Source organism: Hemiscyllium ocellatum, chromosome 37 (assembly GCF_020745735.1).
Source record: "Hemiscyllium ocellatum isolate sHemOce1 chromosome 37, sHemOce1.pat.X.cur, whole genome shotgun sequence".
NCBI lineage: Eukaryota > Metazoa > Chordata > Chondrichthyes > Orectolobiformes > Hemiscylliidae > Hemiscyllium > Hemiscyllium ocellatum.
The window spans coordinates 43550703-43572789 of record NC_083437.1 but is presented as its reverse complement, the minus strand read 5'-3'; the positions used below and the strand labels follow the sequence as shown (position 1 = coordinate 43572789).

General features: G+C 40.2%; 1 protein-coding gene across 2 annotated transcripts in view; it reads left to right on the top strand.

Moving 5' to 3' along the window:
- Positions 1-22087, top strand: part of cfap74 (cilia and flagella associated protein 74) — a 201498-nt gene that overhangs the window by 102839 nt on the left and 76572 nt on the right. For both annotated transcript variants that reach the window (XM_060852040.1, XM_060852039.1), the window contains exons 20-21: positions 13483-13605; positions 18643-18764. In XM_060852040.1, coding sequence (XP_060708023.1) covers positions 13483-13605; positions 18643-18764 — 245 coding nt within the window. The remainder of the gene's footprint in view (positions 1-13482; positions 13606-18642; positions 18765-22087) is intronic.

Here is a 22087-nt window from a genome sequence, read left to right as displayed (position 1 = left end):
GGACAACTACTTTGTGGAACATCTTTGTTCTGTTCATAAAAATGACCTTGAGCTTCCTGTTGTCTGCTGCTTCAACACACCAGTGTTCTCCGGCCAACATCTCTGTCTCAGGCTTGCTTCAGTGCTCCTACAAAGCTCAGCTCTGCTGGAAGAACAGCATCTCATTTTCCACTTGGGGACCCAGCAGCCTTCAGGACTCAATATTGAGTTCAATAATTTTCAGGTTTGAGACACCTTCTCCCCTATCTTTACCCCAACCCTCACACAGCAGGCCTTGTCATCACATGGGCTGTTATCACAACCATCCTATTGTCAGTAGCTATTGATTTCCAAGGCTAACCTTTACCAATTCCTGTGTTGGTCCAACTGTTGTTCTCTCTCTCTCTCTCGGCTTCATCTCAACCTATTGTTCACCCCTTCCTCCCCTATTCCCCCCCCATCTTCAGAATATATACCAACCTTTTTCTTGCTGTGGTAACTCTGTTTCCACTTCACAGGTGCTGCCAAACCTGCTGTGTTCTCCCAGCAATTTTGTTTCTAATATATAGTGCGGGCCCATGTTTAGATATTGTTTGGATAGTTTAACTATGCTGCTTTAGGTATAGAATCAAAGTTAGTAATGGAAGTGTAGTGCAGTTATCCCAATATCATTGGATGGAGATAAATGGATCTGGCTGACTGGATGCATTTAAGCACCAATAGAAAACAACGGAAAGAAGAATGTTAAAAAAAATGTGTGACCACATTTGACACAGATGATTTACATGGGCAATGCAGCACAAAAGCAGACAATTTATAAGCTGGAAACGTAGCAGAGATTCAGCAGATCTGGCAGCGTTTGTGGAGAGAGAAACAGAGTTAATATTTTGAGTCCAGTATAACTTCTTCAGAACAGACAGAAACAGACTATTTTGTTCAATCTATACTGCATTTATATTCCACTTGAGACCCCTCCCATCTTTCCTAACCTAAACCTATCATTATAATCCTCTATTCCCTTCACTGTCACGTGCTTCTCCTTAAATCCATTTGTTTCAATGACTTTCTGTAGGAGCAAATTTCACGTTCTCATCATTCTCTCACCAGCTACCTGCATACAATACTATAAGCTAACATTTACCCAAAGGTAATAAATCACTGACGTCACGTTTTCAGTGCAAACAATAATAGTTAGTTCATAAAATCTCATGTTATGAAACCATGTGTTATGGATTTAAAAAATGAACCCTATTTTATGAGATCTATCTGTTTGAAAGATGATTATATTTACCTAGCAATGTTTTATAAAGTTTAAATTGTGAGGCCAAATTAGAGTTTGCAAACTTATTGCAAGTTGTAGAAAGGATACAAAAGATGTCCTATTCCAGAACAAATTGTAATATTAGCAAGAAAGACATTGGATCTTTACCTGAAAAGGAAAGAAATTGCAGGTCTGTGAGGAATTGATGTTGGAGTGGCAATATGTGATGTGTTTCTTCGGGGGCAAGCACAGACACATGGGTCAAAAGGGCACCTCTGTGTTTTTATGATTTTCTGATTTTATGATGATTGTGCCATTATCTAAATGTAAAGTATGGTAATTTGTGTACATTTTAATGTCATTATAATATAATTTTAATATAATGGGCAGCACAATGGCTCAGTGGTTAGCACTGCTGTCTCTCAGTGCCAGGGACCTGGGTTCAATTCCAGCCTAGGGCAACTGTCTGTGTGGAGTTTGCACGTTCTCCCCATGTCAGCATAGGTTTCCTCCAGTTGCTCCAGTTTCCACCCACAGTCCAAAGATGTGCAGTTTAGGTAAATTGGTCATGCTAAATTGCCCATAGTGTTCAGGGATGTGTAGGTTTGGTGCATTCACCAGGAGTAAATGTAGTGTAATAGGATAGGGGAATGGATCAGAGGGTCGGTGTGGACTTGTTGGGTCAAATGGCCTGTTTCCACACTGTAGGGATTCTATGACTTTTTTAGAGTTTGGATTTGACCTAGAGGCATATGGGCACAGTTTATGTGTCTGAAGGGGGTTTAATGATTAACTTCAAAGTGGTTCTGAAGCCATGTGAATTATTTCAAAAACAATCTGAAACAGATAGCTTACGAAGGTTAAAAGGAATTTGTTAGCATTGGGAGTTTACAGTGCACAAAGTAATCAATATAGTGTCTTACGTTTTCAGATTTAGGAATTATTTTGGGCTTGAGGAAGCACCCACAGCTTGGGAAAAAAAAGTGTACTTCAGTTTTAGTTTAGGAGTTTGTAGAAACCTTGGCTGAAGCTGAATGTATAAAACAGTTGCTCCTGAGAAAAGGTGTTAGTTTAAGACTGTTAAGAAATAGGCTACCTCAATGTAAGGAGTTTAGCTTAAAAGTTCCAGTCAAGGTGTGTTTAGTTAAAATTCTGGTTATTTTAATCTGAGATAGTCTAACCTCAGTTTCATAGAATCCTTACATTATGGAAACAGGCCATTTAGCCCAACACGTCCACACCAACCCTCGGAAGAGTAACTCACCCAGACTCATCCCCCTAACCTACGTTTACCCCTGACAAATGCACCTAGCCTACACATCCTTGGACACTATGGGACAATTTAGCCTATTAATCCACCCTAATCTGCACATCTTTGGATTGTGGGAGGAAACCCATGCAGACACAGGGAGAACGTGCAAGCTCTACACAGATAGTTGCCAGAGGATGGAATCGAACCCGGGTCCCTGGCACTGTGAGGCAGCAGTGCTCACTACTGAGCCACAGTGCCACAGCTGTATGACTGTGGAAAGAGGTTGCCTCATCCTTAAAATGTGAATTTAAACTACAGGTAAATTAAGCCATATAGATATAAAAGAGAAAATAATTCTGTCTGGTGTGAGAACTGTAAGGATTATTTTTTGGGATGAGTGGAGTTTTAATTTACTAGATTTTTTAAATATTTAATTTATGTTGTATGTAAATGGTATGGTTTATACTATTTTATCATTTCATTTGCTCAATCAACTTCCATTTTATTGCTAAAACTGACCCTACAATATTTCATGTTCATATTTTAGTGGAAGACTAAATTATTACAACTATAATAATATATAAAATGATCCATCAAGCCAGGTTTCAGTCTGCCATCTGACTTGTCCAGTAATAACCATTAGCTGGAATTATAACACAGCATTCATTCTGGCCCTGTCTAGAACACATGCATATTAGTTCGAATTAAGCAGTTGGTCACAAATTAAACTAGCTTTCTATTTTCTGTTTTATCTCAATCTCCATATACTCCTAATTATATCGGATAATACTTTGAGCTGCACTGCATGTCTACACCGTGTCTCTCTCATTATATTCTAAACAACCCATCATGGGCTGTGCTTTTGCCAGCCATTTATATTGTCATGGAACACTATTCAGCACCCCATGCAGGGCACCTACAGTTGAACACATGCTGTATGGTTGACTGCATTGCTTCAATAGTTTTGAAATGTGCGGAGAGAAAGAACACTAGCAATTAATGGCAAGAGAAAACAGTAGCAGATGACTGGCAGCTCTAAGTAATATCAGGTTGTCATGCAGAGTGTGTGAGGGAGAGAGATCAGTGCCAAGAAAAAAGTTGGGGCGAAATGGCCAAATATTGTGTGTGGCATATCCTCTGGCCTTACCATCTGTTTCTGTCCACAATGTCCATGGTGTCCAACTCCATTGGCATAAAGCCTTTGTAGATGGCAGCTTTTCTCTAGTTCACATCAGCATGTGCCAGATTGCACTATAAGAAGTGTAGGTGTATTATTCCTTCAGCAAGAACCAGACCTATTCCTGGCAGTGATGAAAACTGCCTCATAGAGTTGAGGGTATTGTACAGAATTCAGTTAACTTCCACCCACTCAAAATGAAGTTTGGGAATTGGAACAACATTACCTTCATGAACACTATTTAGTCATCTTGGGACTTGAGCAGAAACTCTTATCCTCAATCCCCTGACAGACTGCCTAAAAGAGAGAGAGAGAATTATCAGAGCCAGTGTAAATTCCTGGACTACCACTGATCTCCTAAAGGAATCAGAGAGAAATTTCTCAGGTGATTTTACCCTGAATTGGCCTCCATTCATAATCTGTTTCTCATCTCTCCCAGGCAGTGGGCTACTCTCGAAAGATTTTTAAAAATGATATGTTTTACCCCTGCTGCCGTGTTTATTTGAATATTTTTTTTTCTCTTTGATCATCCATTTAATATATTTTTGCATGACCTGATATCCACACTGCCTAGATTCTCTTTTTCTCTCTGCAGAATTTCTTCAGCACTTTGTTTTTTTGTGTGTGCTTCATTTGTGAGATCAAGATGAGCATTGTGTCCCTTGTTCACTGAGTCATGATAAAACCATGAAGCACACTTTCCAATTCTGGATCTAGACCAATTTAGATCAGGCTGATTAAAATCCTCCTCCATAAAATATTCGAATTCTCACATACCTTTAGAATATCAAACATTACAGCGCAGTACAGGACCTTCAGCCCTCAATGTTACGCCAATCTGAAACCTAATTATCCTACACTATTCCATTTTCATCTGTATGTTTATCCAATGATCATTTAAATGCCCTTAAAGTTGTCGAGTCTACTACTGTTGCAGGCAAGACATTTCACGCTCCTATTACTCTCTGAGTAAAGAAACTACCTCTGGCATCTGTCTAATAAATATCACCCTTCAATTTAAAGCTATGTCCCCTTGTGCTAGCCATCACCATCCAAGGAAAAACGTTCTCACTGTCCACCCTATCTAACTCTCTAATTATCTTGTATGTCGCAAATAAGTCACCTCTCAACCTTCTTCTTTCGAACAAAAACAGCCTCAAGTCCCCCAGTCTGTCCTCCTAAGACCTTCCCTCCACACAAGGCAACATCCTACTAAATCTCCTCTGAACCCTTTCCAAAGCTTCCACATCCTACCTATAATGTGGTGACTAAAACTGCACGCGAAACTCCAAGTTCAGCCACACCGGAGTTTTGTACAGCTGCAGTATGACCTCGTGGCTCCGAAGCTCAATCCCTCTACCAATAAAAGCTAACACACTGTATGCCTTCTTAACAACCCTATCAACCTGGGTGGCAATTTTCAGGGATCTATGTACATGGACACCGAGATCTCTCCGCTCATCTACACTCCCAAGAATCTTACCATTAGCTCAGAACTCTTTATTCCTGTTGCTCCTTCCGAAGTGAATCACCTCACACTTTCCTGCATTAAACTCCATTTGTCACGTCTCAGCCCAACTCTGCAGCTTGTCTATTTCCCTCTGTAACCTGCAACATCTTTCAGCACAATCCTCAACTCCACCGACCTTAGTGTCACCTGCAAATTTACTAACCCATCCTTCTACACCCTCATCCAGCTCATTCATAAAAATGACAAACAGCAGTGGCCCCAAAACAGATCTTTGCGGTACGTCACTAGCATTGAACCCTAGGTTGAACATTTCCCATCAACCATCACATTCTATCTTCTTTCAGGTAGCCAATTTCTGATCTAAACTGCTAAATCACCCTCAATCCCATGTCTCCATATTTTGTGCAGTAGCCTACCATGGGGAACCTTATCAAATGCCTGACTGAAATCCATATACACCACATTAATTGTTTTACCCTCATCCCCCTGTTTAGTATCTTGTGAGGCACGACCTTCTCAAAATCATGTTGCCTATCCCTACTCAATTTATTCCTCTCTAGATGATTTTAAATCCTATCTCTTATAACCTTTTCCAACACTTTACCCACAACCAAAGTAAGGCTCACTGGTCTATAATTACTTGGCCCTAATCTTACTCTAGTCATTCTTTTATTCCTGATATACCTATAGAAAGCTTTAGGGTTTTCCTTGATCCTATCTGCCAACAACTTCTCATGTCCCCTCCTGGCTCTTCTTAGCTCTTTCTTTAGATCTTTCCTGGCTAACTTGTAATTCTCAAGAGCCCTAACTGAGCCTTCACGTCTCATCCTAACATAAGCCTTCTTCTTCCTCTTGACAAGAGATTCAACTTCCTTAGTAAACCATGGCTTCCACGCTCAACAACGTCCTCCCTGCCTGACAGGGACATACTTATCAAGGACACGCAGTTCCTTGAATAAGCTCCACATTTCAATTGCGCCCATCCCCTGCAGTTTCCTACCCCATCCTATGTATCCTAAATCTTGCCTAACTGCATCATAATTGCCTTTCCTCAGCAATAACTCTTGCCCTGCATTATATACCTATCCCTTTCCATCTCTAAAATAATTCTACCAAATTGTGGTTACTATCACCAAAGTGTTTATCTACCTCCAAATCTAACACCTAGTCAGGTTCATTACCCAGTACCAAATCCAATGTGGCCTCGCCCCTTCTTGGCTTGTCTACACACTGTGTCAGGAAACCATTCTGCACACATTGGACAAAAACTGACCTATCTAAAGTACTCAAACTATGGTATTTCCAGTCAATATTTGGAAAGTTGAAGTCCCCCATAGCGACTACCCTGTTACTCTTGCTCCTATCCAGAATTATCTTTGCTCTCCTTTCCTGTACATCTTTGTAATTATTCGGAGGCCTACAGAAAACTCCCAACAGGGTGACCTCTTCTTTCTTGTTTCCCACCTCAGCCCATATTACCTCAATCGATAAGTCCTCAAATGTCCTTTCTGCTACCGTAATACTGTCCTTCTCCAACAATGCAAACCCTCCCCCCACCTTTTACCATCTTCTCTGTTCTTACTTAAACATCTCAATGCAGGAACCTGCAGCAACCATCTCTGACCCTGTTCTATCCATGTCTCCGAAATGGTCACAACCTTGAAGTCCCAGTTACCAACCCATGCTGCAAGTTGAAATAGATTAAAATAGATTACTTACAGTGTGGAAACAGGCCCTTCGGCCCAACAAGTCCACACCGACCTGCCGAAGCGCAACCTACCCATACCCCTACATTTACCCCTTACCTAACATTACGGGCAATTTAGCATGGCCAATTCACCTGGCCCGCACATCTTTGGACTGTGGGAGGAAACCGGAGCACCCGGAGGAAACCCACGCAGACACGGGGAGAACATGCAAACTCCACACAGTCAGTCGCCCGGGAATTGAACCCAGGTCTCAGGCACTGTGAGGCAGCAGTGCTAACCACTGTGCCGCCCACCTTATTTTGGATGCTCCTGGCATTGAACTAGACACACTTCAAACCACCTTCCTGCTTGCCGGTGAACTCTTGTGACCTTGAAACCGTATTTCTGATCTCACTACTCTCAACCTCCTGACACTGGAGCTACAATTTAGGTTCCCATCCCCCTGTTGAATTAGTTTAAACCCTCCTGAATAGCATTCATAAATTTCATCCCCAGGATATTGGTACCCCTCTGGTTCAGGTGTAGACTATCCTGTTTGTCGAGGTCCCACCTACCCCAGAATGAGCCCCGATTATCCAAGTTTCCGAAACCCTCCCTCCTGTACCATCCCTGTAGCCACATGTTCAGCACCTCGCTCTCCCCATTCTTTGCCTTGCTCGCACATGACACAGGCAACAAACCAGAGATACCAACTTTGTTTGTTCCAGCATTAAGCTTTCATCCTAACTCCCTGAATTTCTGCCTTAAATCCCCATCCCTTTTCCTACTGATGTCGATGGTGTCTATGTGGATCACAGTTTGGGGCTGCTCCCCTCCCCTTCTTGGATTCCCAAAACATGATCAGAGACATCACAAACCCTGGCACCTGGGAGGCAACATATCAACCATGAGTCTCTCTCGTTCCCACAGAACCTCCTATCTATGCCCCTAACTATGGAGTCCTCAATGTCTAATGCTGTGCTCCTCTCCCCTTCCTTTCTGAACAACAGGGACAGACTCTGTGCCAGCAACCTGTACCCTATGGCTTACCTCTGATAAGCTGTCCCCCGTAACAGTATCCAAATTGGTTTATTTGTGAGGGGAATGGTCCCAGGGGTTCCCTTTCCATTCCCTGAGTGTAACCCATCTGCCTTTTTCTTGTACCTGAGGTGTAACTACCTCCCTGTATCTCCTCTCAATAACCCCCTCCACCTCCTGAATAATCCGAAGTTCATCCAGTTCCAGCTCCCTAATGCGGTTTTCGAGGAGCTGGAGTTGGGTACAGTTCCAACAGATGAAGTCGGCAAGGACACTAGTAGTGACCCTTACCTCCTCCATTCTGCAGGAAGAACATTCAACTGCCCTAACTGCCATCCCCACTTTCTAAATTCCCAAAGGGACTGTAGAAAAATAAAGAATTTTTAAAAACTAGTTACCTCATCAACCCAGCACACAGAACCTTTTGTTTTGGTTAGAGGAGGAGGATGGGTGGGCAACACTACTTAAGTAATGTTTCGGGTAACACAACCACCCAAATATATTACTTACTTAGCAGCCCCATGTCTGCTCCTTCTCAGCGTGCACTCTGCCTATTCACTAGGTAAGTTTATATAATTTTAAATTTACCTTTCTGGCAGGCCCCGGTCCTCACTGTCGCTCCTCCCACTGCTGCTGCTCCTGGCAATATTGCTTAAATCTTCAAGCAGAACTCCCTCTTTCTGTTTAACTGATGATCTGCAGCACATTTTTTTCAATCAGCTATAGCTATCCATACTAGTTCTTCATGTTGCAAAAAGATTTGAGATCAATTTCATTCACTCCTGTACTGTTTTGGCATACATGATAAGCCACCTTATATTCTCTTTCCTTAAGTGATGTTTAATTAAGTTCCACCCTCTGTTTTAGCTCTATTTCTGATATTCTCAGCAGTTTAAATTTGCCAGCTACCACAGCAGCTCTAGTTCAATCATCTCATCTCACCAAAACAAGTAATAGCATAGAGGACCAGATTGTGGCAGAAGCAACTAGGGAATAGGCAGTTCTAAATTTCGTGATGTGTAATGAGGCAGACTTGATTAGGGAGCTTAAGGTGAAGAACCCTGTAGGTAGCAGTATCTATAGCATGTTAGAATTCACCCAGCAGTTTGAGAAGGAGGAGCTGAAATCAGATGTGACATTATTACAACTGAGTAAAGACAACTGTAAAACATGAGGGAGGAGTGGCCTGAGTTGATTGAAAGAGCGGCCTAGCAGGGAAGATGGTGAAGCAGCAAGGGCAGGGGTTTCTGGGGGTAATTGGAGAGCTACAACAGAATTTCATCCAAAGGAGGAAGAAACATACTCAGGGGAGGACAAAGCAACCATGGCTGACAAGGGAAGTCAGGGTCAGCATTAAAGGACATGAAAAAATATACAATGTAGTGAAAATCAGTGGAAAGCCAGAGGATTGGAAAGCCTTTAAAAACCAGCAGAGGATAACTACAAAAAGCAATGGGGATGGTGGGAGAAAATAAAACATGAGAGTAGCTCGCAAGTATTGTAAAAGAAGATTTCAAGAGTTTTTTAAATATCTAAAAGGTAAGAGGCTGGCCAGAATGGATATTGACCAACTGAAAAATGAGGTTGGAGAAATACTAGTGGGGAACAAAGATATGGTGGTGGAATTAGGTTGGTACTTTGCATCAGTTTTCACAGTGAAAGGCACCAGCCACATACCAGAATTCCAAGAGAGCAGGGGGTAGAGGTAAATGTAGTCGCTATCGCTAAGGTGCTGGTAAAACTGACAGGTGGACAAATCATCTCGGATTAGATGGACCGCTCCCCAGAGTTCTAAAAGAAATAGCTGAGGAGATTGTAGAGTCAGCGGCGGTGACCTTTCAGAGATCGCGAGAGCTAGGTAAGGTGCCAGAGGACAGGACAATGACTGATGTAACACCCCTGTTTAAGAAGGGAGTGAGGCAGAAAACAGGAAACAATAGACCAGTTAGCCTGACCTCAGTCATTGGTAAAGATTTTAGAGTCCATTATTAAGGGTGAGATTGTGAAGTACTTGGATAAAATAGTGGTGGAGTCAGCATGATTCGTCAATGGGAAGTCATGCCTGATAAATCTGTTAGAATTCTTTGAGTAGGTAATGAGCAGGTTAGGCAGGGGTGACCCAGTGACTATGATATATCTGGATTTCCAGAAGGTCTTTGACAAGATGTTGCATGGAAGGCTGCTAAATAGGAAAGAGCCCATGGTGTTAGGGAAAGATACTGGCATGGATAGAGGATTGGCTGACTGGCAGAAGATGGAGAGTGGAGATAAAAGGTTCGTTCTAAGGATGGCATTAATGATCCAGATGAAGGAATTATGGACATTGTTGCTAGGTTTGCAGATGAAATAGAGAAAGGTGGAGGGGCAGACAGTATTGAGGAGGCAGAGAAGCAGTAGAAGGATTTGGACAGGCCAGGAAAGTAGGCAAAGAAGTGACCAACAGAATACAATTTGGGGAAGTGTGAGGTTACGCACTTCGGTAGGAAGAATAGAGACATTGGCTATTTTCTAAATGAAGAAAGACTTTAGAAAACTGAAATACTAAGCAACTTAAGAGCGCTGGTTCAGGATTTTCTTTCAGTTAACATATAGATCCAGTTGACCATTAGGAAGGCAATTGCAATGTTAGCATTCATTTCAAGACAGCTAGAATACGAGAGCAGGGATTTAATGCTGCAGCTGTACAAGGCTCTGGTCGGCTGCATTATGAATATTGTGAACAATTTTGGACCCCATATTTAAGGAAGGATGTACTGGCCTTAAAAAGAATCCACAAGAATGATCCCAGGACTTAAGGGCGTATTGTGTGAGGAATGGTTGAGGACTCTGGGTCTGTAGTTGTTGGTGTTGAGCAGGATGAGGGAAGATCTGATTGGCATTTACAGAATACAGAGAAGCCTGGATAGAGTGATTGTGAAGATATTTCCACTAGTAGGAAAGACTAGAACCTGATTGCACAGCTTCAGAGTAAAGGGACAACCCTTTAGAACTATGAGAAGGAATTACTTCAGTCAGAGGTGGTTAATCGTGGAGTTAATTGCCACAGCAGGCTGTGGAGGCCAAGTCAATTAATGTATTTAAGATAGATTCTTGATTGGTAAGGGGATCAAGGGTTATGGGGAGAAGGCAGGAGAATGGAGTTGAGAAACATGTCAGTCATGATTGAATATCAGAGCAGAAGATTGGTTGAGTAGATATGAAGAGATGTTGAGTAGATTAGGATTGTTTTCATTAGAAAGACAGAGGTTGAGGGGGGGACTGATTGAGGTCTACAAGATCATGAGAGGAAAAGACAGGATGGATAGCAAGGAGCTTTTTCCCAGAGTGGAGGGCTCAATTACTAGGGGTCAGGAGTTCAAGGTGAGAAGGGACAAGTTTAAGGGAAATATACATGGAAAGTTGTTTATGCAGAAGGTGGTGGGTGCCTGAAACGCATTGCCAGCGGAGGTGGTGGAGGTGGGCATGGTAGCATCAGTTAAGATGTATCTAGACAGATACATAAATGGGAAGGGAGCAGAGGGATGCCGATCCTTAGAAAATAGATGCCAGATTTAGATGAAAGATCAGGACTGGCGCATGCTTGAAGGGCCGAAGGGTCTGTTCCTGAGCTGTAATTTTAATTTTCTTTGTCCGAACTCAAATGGGCCAAATAGCCGAATTCTGCTCCTGTATTTTATGGTCTTATGATGTAAACCAAAAGTAGTGTCGGCTGCTTTTGAGAGGTTTTTAGTTGTTGAAACAAAATGAAACATGCAATAACTCTGTTAATATCAATGAAGAGAAAGCACAAGTCAACTTGCATTCTGAGAATAATTCTACACCCTAAGCACCCAAAGCTTTTCTGTCTATAGATCCTGATTGCTCCATTGTTTTTAAATTTGTTCTCGGGCTGCAAGTATTGTTGACTGAACTAGCATTTATTGCTCATTCATAAACACCCTTAAGAAGGCAGTGAGGGTAACCTTGAACCACTGTATTTCATGCAGCATAGGTGCACCCGCAGTGCTGTTAGTGAAGGAATTTTAGAAAAATGTTTGGGTTTCTTGTTGTGCAGATTTGACAGACGTGATCATCTTTTTTAAATTTTAAACTGATCACTAGTTTAAAAATGACACTTTACTCATGAAATTAAACACAGATCCATATGAAAAGGTGAATTGAAACAGATACATGAAAACTGCAAATTTCAAATGAATACTTTTGCAGCTGCATTTATTGAGGAATGAATTTGAGTTGTTTGCACAGGTTTGAACCCAAGCATAGACACAAAGCAATGAAAGCTGGGCACTTTTTAAAAAACAGTGACCTACCATGATATATTTAGGAAGAGTCAAGTCAGTATTCAGTCTATTCCTGAATTCATCATATTAGAGGCTTGTGGTTGTTTAATGGCGGAAACATTAATGGTATGATGAAAACATCGTAACAAATACATGCATATTTGAAAGTTGTGCAGACAATCTCATCTCCTGTGTGTATCTGGAACATTTTTTAATGAGCTGTGGGTATATACATGGCACCTGTAAGTTGCATCTGACAATAGTGTACAGTCTGTATCTCCTAATTTCTCTGCATTTTTGATTATGGACTGAAATGGGAAAAGAGCTGTTTTAAAAGCTGAGGATAGCTGCACATTTTTTAAAAGTAAATTACCTGACACTCATTGTAAATGATGGTTACACAGCAGTTGATTCAAGCAATGGGGAAAGCCTAGTTACAGGTAAGCTGAAGTCAGGGGACTGTGTACAAATGAAGATTTGGCTGATAGCTAGTAACTGATTGGTCTGTGAAATGGTGATCAGTTATTAATAACAAAAGCCACCTGTCTGGCAACAATTATGCGATTGGCTCCCAGGCAGCTGAACAGCTTCGGGAGTCAATGTTCAAAGCATGGACTTCTGGAAGAAGAGCTGTTTTTGCTCTATCATAAAAGGCATCTAAAACCTGAAGAGAGCCAGCTTATTTCTCCTTGTAAGCTGTAATTTTTAATTACTAAGTCATGATCTGCATAACTGAAACCTTGTGCCTCCTGCAAACATGTGAAAGTGTCTGAAGAAGAAGCATTCTGAGCAGCAAAAGGATCTAATTCAACAAACCCTGTGAATAGCGACCACTGAATTACTTATTTCTTAATTCTTCACTCTGCCCTTAACACTTTTTTTGTGTGTATCTGAATATGTTTATAGAGAGGAGTTTATAAGTGGATTAGTGTTTTAACTAGTAAAGTTTATTACTGTGTAAGTGGTTCATAATCTGTAGTCAGAATCTTTTAATTTGTTTAAAAAAAGTAATTATTGCAAAGTACAGAAATGTAGTCCATGTCAATCTGCATGTAAAAGGCAAGTCATTTAGGGAATTCTGCGCTGTTTATAAAATCATTAACTCTTGTAATGACTCTGGGAATAGTGGGGCTAGATTTCTAGCATAGTACCCCAGTGAGGCACATCGATTCTTCTAACACTGTTTCTGTCAATACAGACTGTTATTTGTAAATTGATAGAATCCTATTAATTAAGACAAGAATATGCTAAAAATCAATGTCTTTGCCACTAACTTTTGTTACTTTTAATCATCACATGTTTCTGTTTATAAATCATCACTTTTTTTTTGTTTTAGATCACAGCGGATGAAATTGGTGCATTTACTTCTGTCAAGTTACCAATCATCTTTGCACCTTTAATCCCTGGTGAAACACAAATGGATTTTGAATTAGTGTTTTCTGATCCAGCATCCAAAAATGTAAGTCTCATGCCTAGTTAGTTGATTACATTAATAACTAAGCTTTAAATTTGAAGGAAGATGAAATAACTGCACCAAGGCCAGTACTGTATCACCAAGTTACCCTTTATTTACACATAAACCATCCTTAACTATAGTATTGCCTCATACAGAGTCAGACACCAGGGTTTCTGTATCTCTGACACTCCTTTTATATGTCAGCCAGGGTTCCCTGATTGGACCAGATTAACAGCCCCAGTCAGGGAACTCATATTCTATAATGTGAAGCTTGCTGACCTCATTACAATCACTACAGAAGAAACAGCAGGTTGCGTAGAACATAGAATTGTACAGCACAGTTCAGGCTCTTTAGCAGTTGATGTTGTGCCAACCTTTATCCTGCTCTAAGATTGAACTAACCTATATATCCTCCATTGTACTAACGTCCATGTGCCTATCCAAGAGTCGCTTAAATGTCCCTAATGTATCTGACTCTACTATTACTACTGGCAGTGCATTCCACACACCCACCACTCTCTGTGTAAAGAACCAACCTCTGACATCTCCCTCAAACCTTCCTCCAACTGCCTTAAAACTATGCCCCCTCATGATCAACATTTCCGCCATGGGAAAAAGTCTCTGGCTATCCACTCTATTTCTGCCTCTCAACATCTTGTACAAATCTATCAAATCACCTTTTATCCTTCTTCACTCCAGTGAGAAAAGCTGTAGCTCGCTCAACCTTTCTTCATAAAACATGCTCTCCAGTCCAAGCAGCATCCTGGTAAATCTGCGCTGCACCCTCTCTCAGCTTCCACATCTTTTCTCTAATGAGGTGACCGCATTCCAAGTGTCGTCTAACCAGGACTCTATAGAGCTACAGCATTGGATGGATATGCGAATAGGAAGGGTTTAGAGGGATATGGGCCAAGTGTTGACAAATGGGACTAGATTAGTTGAGGATATTTGGTCGGCGTGGACGAGTTGGACTGAAGGGTCTGTTCCCATGCTGTACATCTCTATGACTCTATGACTCTATAGCCTCACGGCTCTTAAACTAAATCCCCTTGTAGATGAAAACCAACATACCATACGCATTCTTAACAACCCTATCAGCCTTGGTGGCAACTTTGAGGGATCAATGGACATGGACCCCAAGATCCCTCTGTTCCTCCACACTGCCAAGAATCCTGCCTTTAACCTTTATTCTGCATTCAAATTCAACCTTCCAGAGTGAATGATTTAACACTTTTCCAGGTTGAACTCCATCTACCACTTGTCAGCCCAGTTTGACATCCTATCAATGTCTTGTTGAAACCTACAACAGCCCTCCACACTATCAACAGCTCCACCAACCTTAGTCATTGGCAAACTTACTAACCCACCCTTCCACTTCCTCATCCAAGTCATTTATAAAAATTACAAAGAGCAGAGGTCCCAGAACCAATCCCTGCGGAGCACCACTGGTCATCGAGCTCTAGATTGAATACTTTCCATCTACCACCACTCTCAATGATAGTCACACAGATGGAAACAGGATTTGGCTGGTCAGGCCTTTTATTTAGTGTGATCAATGCCTTTTTCCATTCTACCTCCTTAATCCTTTATACCAGTGATAATCAGAGATCTCTCATCCTCTACTTTAATTATATCCAAAGACTGAGTTTCCACAATCCTCTGGGATAGAGAATTCCAAGGATTCACAAACATCAAAGTAAACCAATTTCTCCTCACTTCAATCTTGAATGGTATCCCCCTTATTTTTTAATTGTGCCCTGAAAGTAGACTCTCAGTTAAGGGAAACTGCTTAATGCTTGCTAGTACATTACCACCTGGCCCACATACTTTAACTTTGTTAATCAACAGCCTGTGTGGAACCTCATCGAAAGCCCTCTGAAAATCCAAGTATGCAACATTCATTGACTTCTCTTTATCAAATTTGTTCATAACAACCTCAAAAAACCTCAAATTGAGTTCTCATTCACAAATCCATGCTGACTATGACCAATCAGATAATTTTTATGCAGTGCCTATTTATCGCACCCTTTATCATACTATTACTGATATAAGGCTGACAGATCCAAATCGTTTAATATGTGTTGTGAATAGCTGAGGCCCAAGCATTGATCCTTGTGGTAACCCTGCAAATAGCTGCCTGCTACTCAGTAGGAAATTATTTTTTCCTCTCTGCTTCCTTTCTGCAAACCTGTTCTCCATCCATGCCAATATATTGCCCATTTTCTTTCTTCCTCCTTTCTTAAATAATGAAGTGACATGAACTATCTTCCAAGCTGCAGGAATCATTCCAGAACCTATGGAATCCTTCTAAAGTTAGTGAATACAAGCCATCTTCTCCCTAGAGGGACATCCCTGATAGCTGTGTAATGAACTGCCACCTCACTGTTTCCATGGCAAATATATCCTTTCTTAGATAGCAAGACCAAAATTGCATGCAATGCTCCAGCTGTGCTCTCACCAAGGCACTGTATAACTGAACTAAGACATCCCTACTTCTGAATGAAAATCCTCTTGCAATGAAGATCAATATTCACTTCGTGTTCCTAATTGTTTGCTCATCTACCTGTCTATGTTCATAGACAGTTATACAAGGCCAACCATATCCTTTTGTACATCTCACTTGCCAATATAGCACCTTTCAAATAATACCCTTCCTTTCTATTTTTCATATCAAAGTGTATACCTTCACATTTAGCCATAATACACTGTATCTGCTATGTATTTGCCAATTCACTCACCTTGAAGCGTCTTTTTATGTTCCTCCCAACTCACAATCCCACTCAATTTTGTGTCATCAGCAAATATGGAAATATTGCATTTGATTCCCTCATCCAAATCATTTAGTATGTGTTGTGAGTAGCTGAGGCCCAAGCATTAATCCTTGTGGTAACCCTGCAAATAGCTGCCTGCTACTCAGTAGGAAATTCTTTTTTTCGTCTGTGATTCCTTTCTGGAAACCTATTCTCCATCCATGCCAATATATTGCCCATTATCCTGTATGCTTTACCTTTACCCACTAACCTCTTCCAAGGATTTTATCAAAACCTTCTGAAAATCTGGATATGCCATATCCATTGGTTCTCCCTTGTCTATTCTATTAGTCACATCCTCAAAAAAACTCCAGTAGTATTGGTAAGCTTGATTTGCCTTTCACAGATTCTAACATTTGCCCCGTTACTGAAATTAGTCTAGCTGGTGTGAAACTCGTGATTTTTTTTCTCTCCCTCTCTTTTTAAATAGTGGGGTTACATTTGCCACCCTCCAATTTTCAGGAATTGCTCCAGAGTCTATAGAATTTTAGAAGATGACTATCAATATATTCAGTATTTCCAGGACACTTCCTTTTGTACCCTGGGATGTTGATGATCAGTCTTTAGGGATTTGACAGTCTTTAATCCTATTAATTTTCGGTACCATTTTCTTACTCATACTGATTCCTTCAGTTCCACCTCTGACTGGATCTTTGGTTCCCTAGCATATCTGAAAGAACATAGAACATTACAGCGCAGTACAGGCCCTTCAGCCCTCGATGTTGCGCCAACCAGTCATACCAATCTGAAGCCCATCTAACCTACACTATTCCATGTATGTCCATATGTTTATCCAATGACGACTTAAATGCACTTAAAGTTGGCAAATCTACTACCGTTGCAGGCAAAGCATTCCATACACTTACTAGTCTCTGAGTAAAGAAACTACCTCTGACATCAGTCCTATAGCTATCACTCCTCAATTTAAAGCTATGCCCCCTCATACTCGCCGTCACCATACTTGGAAAAAGGCTCACCCTGTCCACCCTATCTAACCCTCTGAAAGGTGTTGATACCCTTTTGTGAAGACAGAACCAAAGTATGTGTTCAATTCTCCCATCATTTCTTTGTTTCCCATTATAATTTACCCAACTTCTGACCTGATTTTTTGAGGGGCATCCCCTGCTACAGTGAAAAATGTACCAGAGGAATCTATTCATTGAAGAATTTCATCCCCTCAACATAGAAAACTATTGTTTAATAACTGGAGCTAAAATAATCACCAGACTATCATATGCATTATTTTCTGTTATAAACGTCAACATCTCCTTATTGTTCAACTCTATTTGGCCTTGAAAAGGTGGCAGTCAGTGACCTTCTTAAATCACTTCAGTCCATCTCATGCAGCTCAGTGCTGCTGGGAAGGGAGTTTCAGGACACAGTCAGTCACACATGCTTCTTCCAGTCCTGTTGTGTTTAAGTTTCTTGCTCCCAAATCTTTCCATCTGTTCTTCAGTCTTACCTTCCTGGCCATTCTATCTGTGTCCTCAGTCTCTTCACCATAGATGACCACACCACTTCAATCTATTCCTAGCTACTTTCTTGGATGTTGCCACAATCTTCACTGACCCCTTATGTACTACTTATGTTAAGAAACTTAAAACTTGATTTAAATTTATTTATTTCCACAGAGTTATGAATAAGACCAATTGGGAACTCACATTTCTAAGGTGCTTTCTTTCTATTTCTCCTGAGAAGTTGATTAATGAAAACGTTGCACAATTTTTTTGTATAACTGGTAAAACTTACTTGATTGCAAAGACATGCAGATTCTCTCATTCCATTTTGTTGGCAGATTATGGTCATGCCTTTCCCACATTCTCGTATGTGTGTAACTGACTTTAATTAGAAGGGCCTATTAATCCTTTGTGCTTTTTCTGCCATTCATATTTCCTTCACAAGCCACTCAGCCTTGTTCAATTTACTTCTCGCTTCGACAGGATAGACTGAAGATGCTCATCTTCTGTTGATACTGTTCCAAAACCAGCTGTCATTCAGTATATAAGATGTATCAGGGTCACCGGGCAAACCCTTCAGTGTTACATAAAGACATCATAAAAGATACAACTCAAAAAAAATTACAATTTTTTTCTGATTTGGGACTGTTCTGCTCTGCTTTTATTTGTTGTAAAGCAATAACTTTCTTGGAACTGTTGCAATTTTTAAACTAAGCACAGCATGTTATACAGATTAGCCCTGATAATTTGTTTTTTCCAACTCCTAAAAATAGATAACCATTACGGCTCGAGCAAAGGGTGTTGACGTACCAGTCTGGTTATCAAATCCAAATATAGACCTGAAAATCTGTATGTATGACCGGCTTTACCAAGACTCCATTTGTGCTTGCAGTAGGTAAGCTGATAAGAAAAAATGATCCTTTACAGTAGAGTGGATTTGATGTAAAGAGACAAGAGGTGAAATACATAGTGATTCTGCAAAGGATGACAGCATATAACTACTTCTCATACAGACACATGTTTTGAGAACCATGCCTTGGTGAAGGTCATTTTACATTGAGTAGTTTACCCGAGAACATTACATAACTACAGTAGAATTCAGTTTGTGTTTTTCCTTCCATATTTCTAATGCTTTCCTTAGCATTATAGTTGCTTATTGTGATTCTTAGAGAAGAACATTTCAAACAAATAAATAACAAATAAATTTGATTTACAAAAATCCTGCAAGTATAATAATTTATTCATTTTGGTGTGCTGGTCAAAGCCTGCTTTGGAGTTATGAAATAGAAAGCAGACTTATTCCAAGAGTGCTGCATTGGCAGTGCTTATTCCATTCTGAACCTATACAACATTGTAGCATGTAACAATGCTCAAATAATATATTGGATGCAGAATATGAAATATCTTAATATTTGCAAAGGTTATGTTCTCATCCAAACTACAAAAACACAATGCCTCTCGATCTGTCTCTCACAAAGAGATCCACAAAACATGCTGATACAAAATTAATAATGTTCCAGGAGTTCAACACCACCTTCTTGATGTGTATGCCTGATTAAATGGACATTTTGTCTTTGAGTACAAGAATTTCATATTTGTCCCATGTTCTTATTCTTTCCACTATTTCTCATTACAGTGTATACAAAATAATTTTGCTACTGATAATCAGCTGTCTTTCAAGTGGCATCCATACGTTATTCTATATTGTTATTTAAGTAATCCCTGTTTGCTTCCTGTTGTTTCTTCCAGCAGTTGATATAATAAATCAACATGTTTGCCTGAACTTTTACACACTTTGGGGATATCCTTCCTAAATAGAAATGGGATTGTAAGCCTTCATTTCTAGGACATGAAGGTGCTCAGAAAGAAACATTGTCTTTTTTGGCGTTTTTTAATACTATATTTGCACAGCTCACAAACTACATGGCATTTCTAGCACTCCAATGTTTGTTAGCCCCAAGAGAAACAGTAAAGAATCGTTATTTTAGAGCTATTTGTAACTGCTTGCTATGCTTCATAATAATTGATAGAACTACATTCTCAAGCAGCACATGCTAAAAAAACATAGTGTAATAACCCAGGAACCCAGACTAGAAAAGGAACATCATTTATTGTTGAATATGAAATACAGCCACTACTCATGGCTTACATAGGCTAATCTCAGCCTAGGACAGTCTGAGGTCCATCTCAGGGTCTGCTTTAATTTCTTGTTTAACCTGTTCTTCCAATGAAAATGTTCAGAGGTGTAATTACAAACCTCTGGAGCAGGTGAGACTTGAACCCAGACCACCTGGTCCAGAGATGTGGACACCACCAATGCATCACAAGGGAGCCCATGGATCTGCTTCCTAATTCTTTTGTACCAATGCACAACCAATTTATTCAATTACAGTCAACTATGGGATAAATTCCATATTCAGTGACTTATTTTTCAGCATAATTCATATACTATTATTATGGTTTATAAGCTGGTGAAACACAAATTTATCATTTCCAATTTCCAAAATTCATTAGTAACATAAACACCATTATAAAAAGGAAACTTATCTATGTATTCCACGACTTATTAAGAAATCTCGCAATCAAATATTGAAACAATCACTTAAAATTTATTGCAGCTATTACAACCCAACTTGGCTGTTACCCAGTTTATGCTGGACCTTGGCCATGATTCAGCTAACAGTGTCTATTTGTGGAAGTGCCCACGGTTTGATCCCTATATAGTGTTGTTATTCAAAGTTCTGCCACTGATTTGTTCTAATGTTGGATTCTTGTATTGATTTCTCTCTTCCAAGTTTGCAGCATGATATTTTTAATGATTCAATAGATTCTTTCATCCCAAATATTGATTAGCATCTCTGGAGACTTCAAGACTGTAGCTTCCTTTCTTATCAGTAGTACTCTCCTGTTCCTTATTACATTCAGGGATGGCCACCTGCTAAAAACACAACTTTTCCTGCAATTAACCCCTTTACTTCTGAACATTAACCTGCCTACAGAAGCAATTGCCCATTTGTCACGGGGTAGCAGGTTAACAAGCAATTGCTACCTTCTCTCTCTCAGGAAACAGCATGTTTATGCTGTTCCTTCTCAGAGATGGTTAATTTGCATGTTGCTTTTAATTCCTTTACAACAATTTTTCCTTGATCCTGTCATGATTATATTCCCTACAGTATGGAAACAGGCCCTTTGGCCCAACCAGTCCATACCGACCCTCCGAAGAGTAACCCACCCAGACCCATTTCCCTCTGACTAATGCACCTAACACTATGGGCATTTTAGCACAGACAATTCACCTGATCCACACATCTTTGGACTTTGGGAGGAAACCAGAGCACCCAGAGGAAACCCACACAGATATGGGGAGAATATGCAAACTCCACACAGTCACCCGAGGCTGTAATCGAACCTGGGACCCTGGTGCTGTGAGGCAGCAGTGCTAACCACTGAGTCACCGTGCCACCCCATCATCTCACGAAACAGTTTATTCCAGAAAGTTATTGCTGATTCTTTCAATGCATGAAGTTATTAAAGTTGTGAAGTTTACATCGTCATACTACAGCTTCTGTTTTGCAGGTTGAATATAAATAGATAGATATGGCAAAAATATTTGAAAACAACTCTTTTTTTAAAATCATGAAGCACTTTTGGGAAAAAGTCAGAGAAAGAAGGGAACATCCAGTTAATTATAATGTTCCAGATTTTTTTCACAAATGAAACTGTAAAAACAAATCATCACTAGGTACTATGGAGAATACTCATAATAAAATGGATGAATTTCCCTGTGTTTGTTGGTGACCACCAACTTCCTGATATTGGAAGTAAGGTTTAGTAAATACTATTTTCTCCAAGCTGGGTCTGCTTTCCTAAGGCATCCGGTATGCGGTCCACTCGGGCAGAGCATTGCCTGTTACCAAGGGAACTCCAACTCAATCAATTCCACAAGGTGATTAATTAGTTATTCCACATGGACCCTGTAAAGGTTATCGCATGTGAGTTCTCACCAAAAAATTTAATTAGAGGCTTTTTAATTTTTACATTAATCCAACTTCCAAACAAGTGTACAATGACAATACCTTTGTGATTTTTCAACATAATTGAAAGTAGACATATTATAAACCAGGTTCATTATATATTGTTATTGTCACTTCAGTAAATATTTCAGAAAATGACATTTTCCCCTTACATGAAATATACAGGAATAGCAAGAAAAATTCA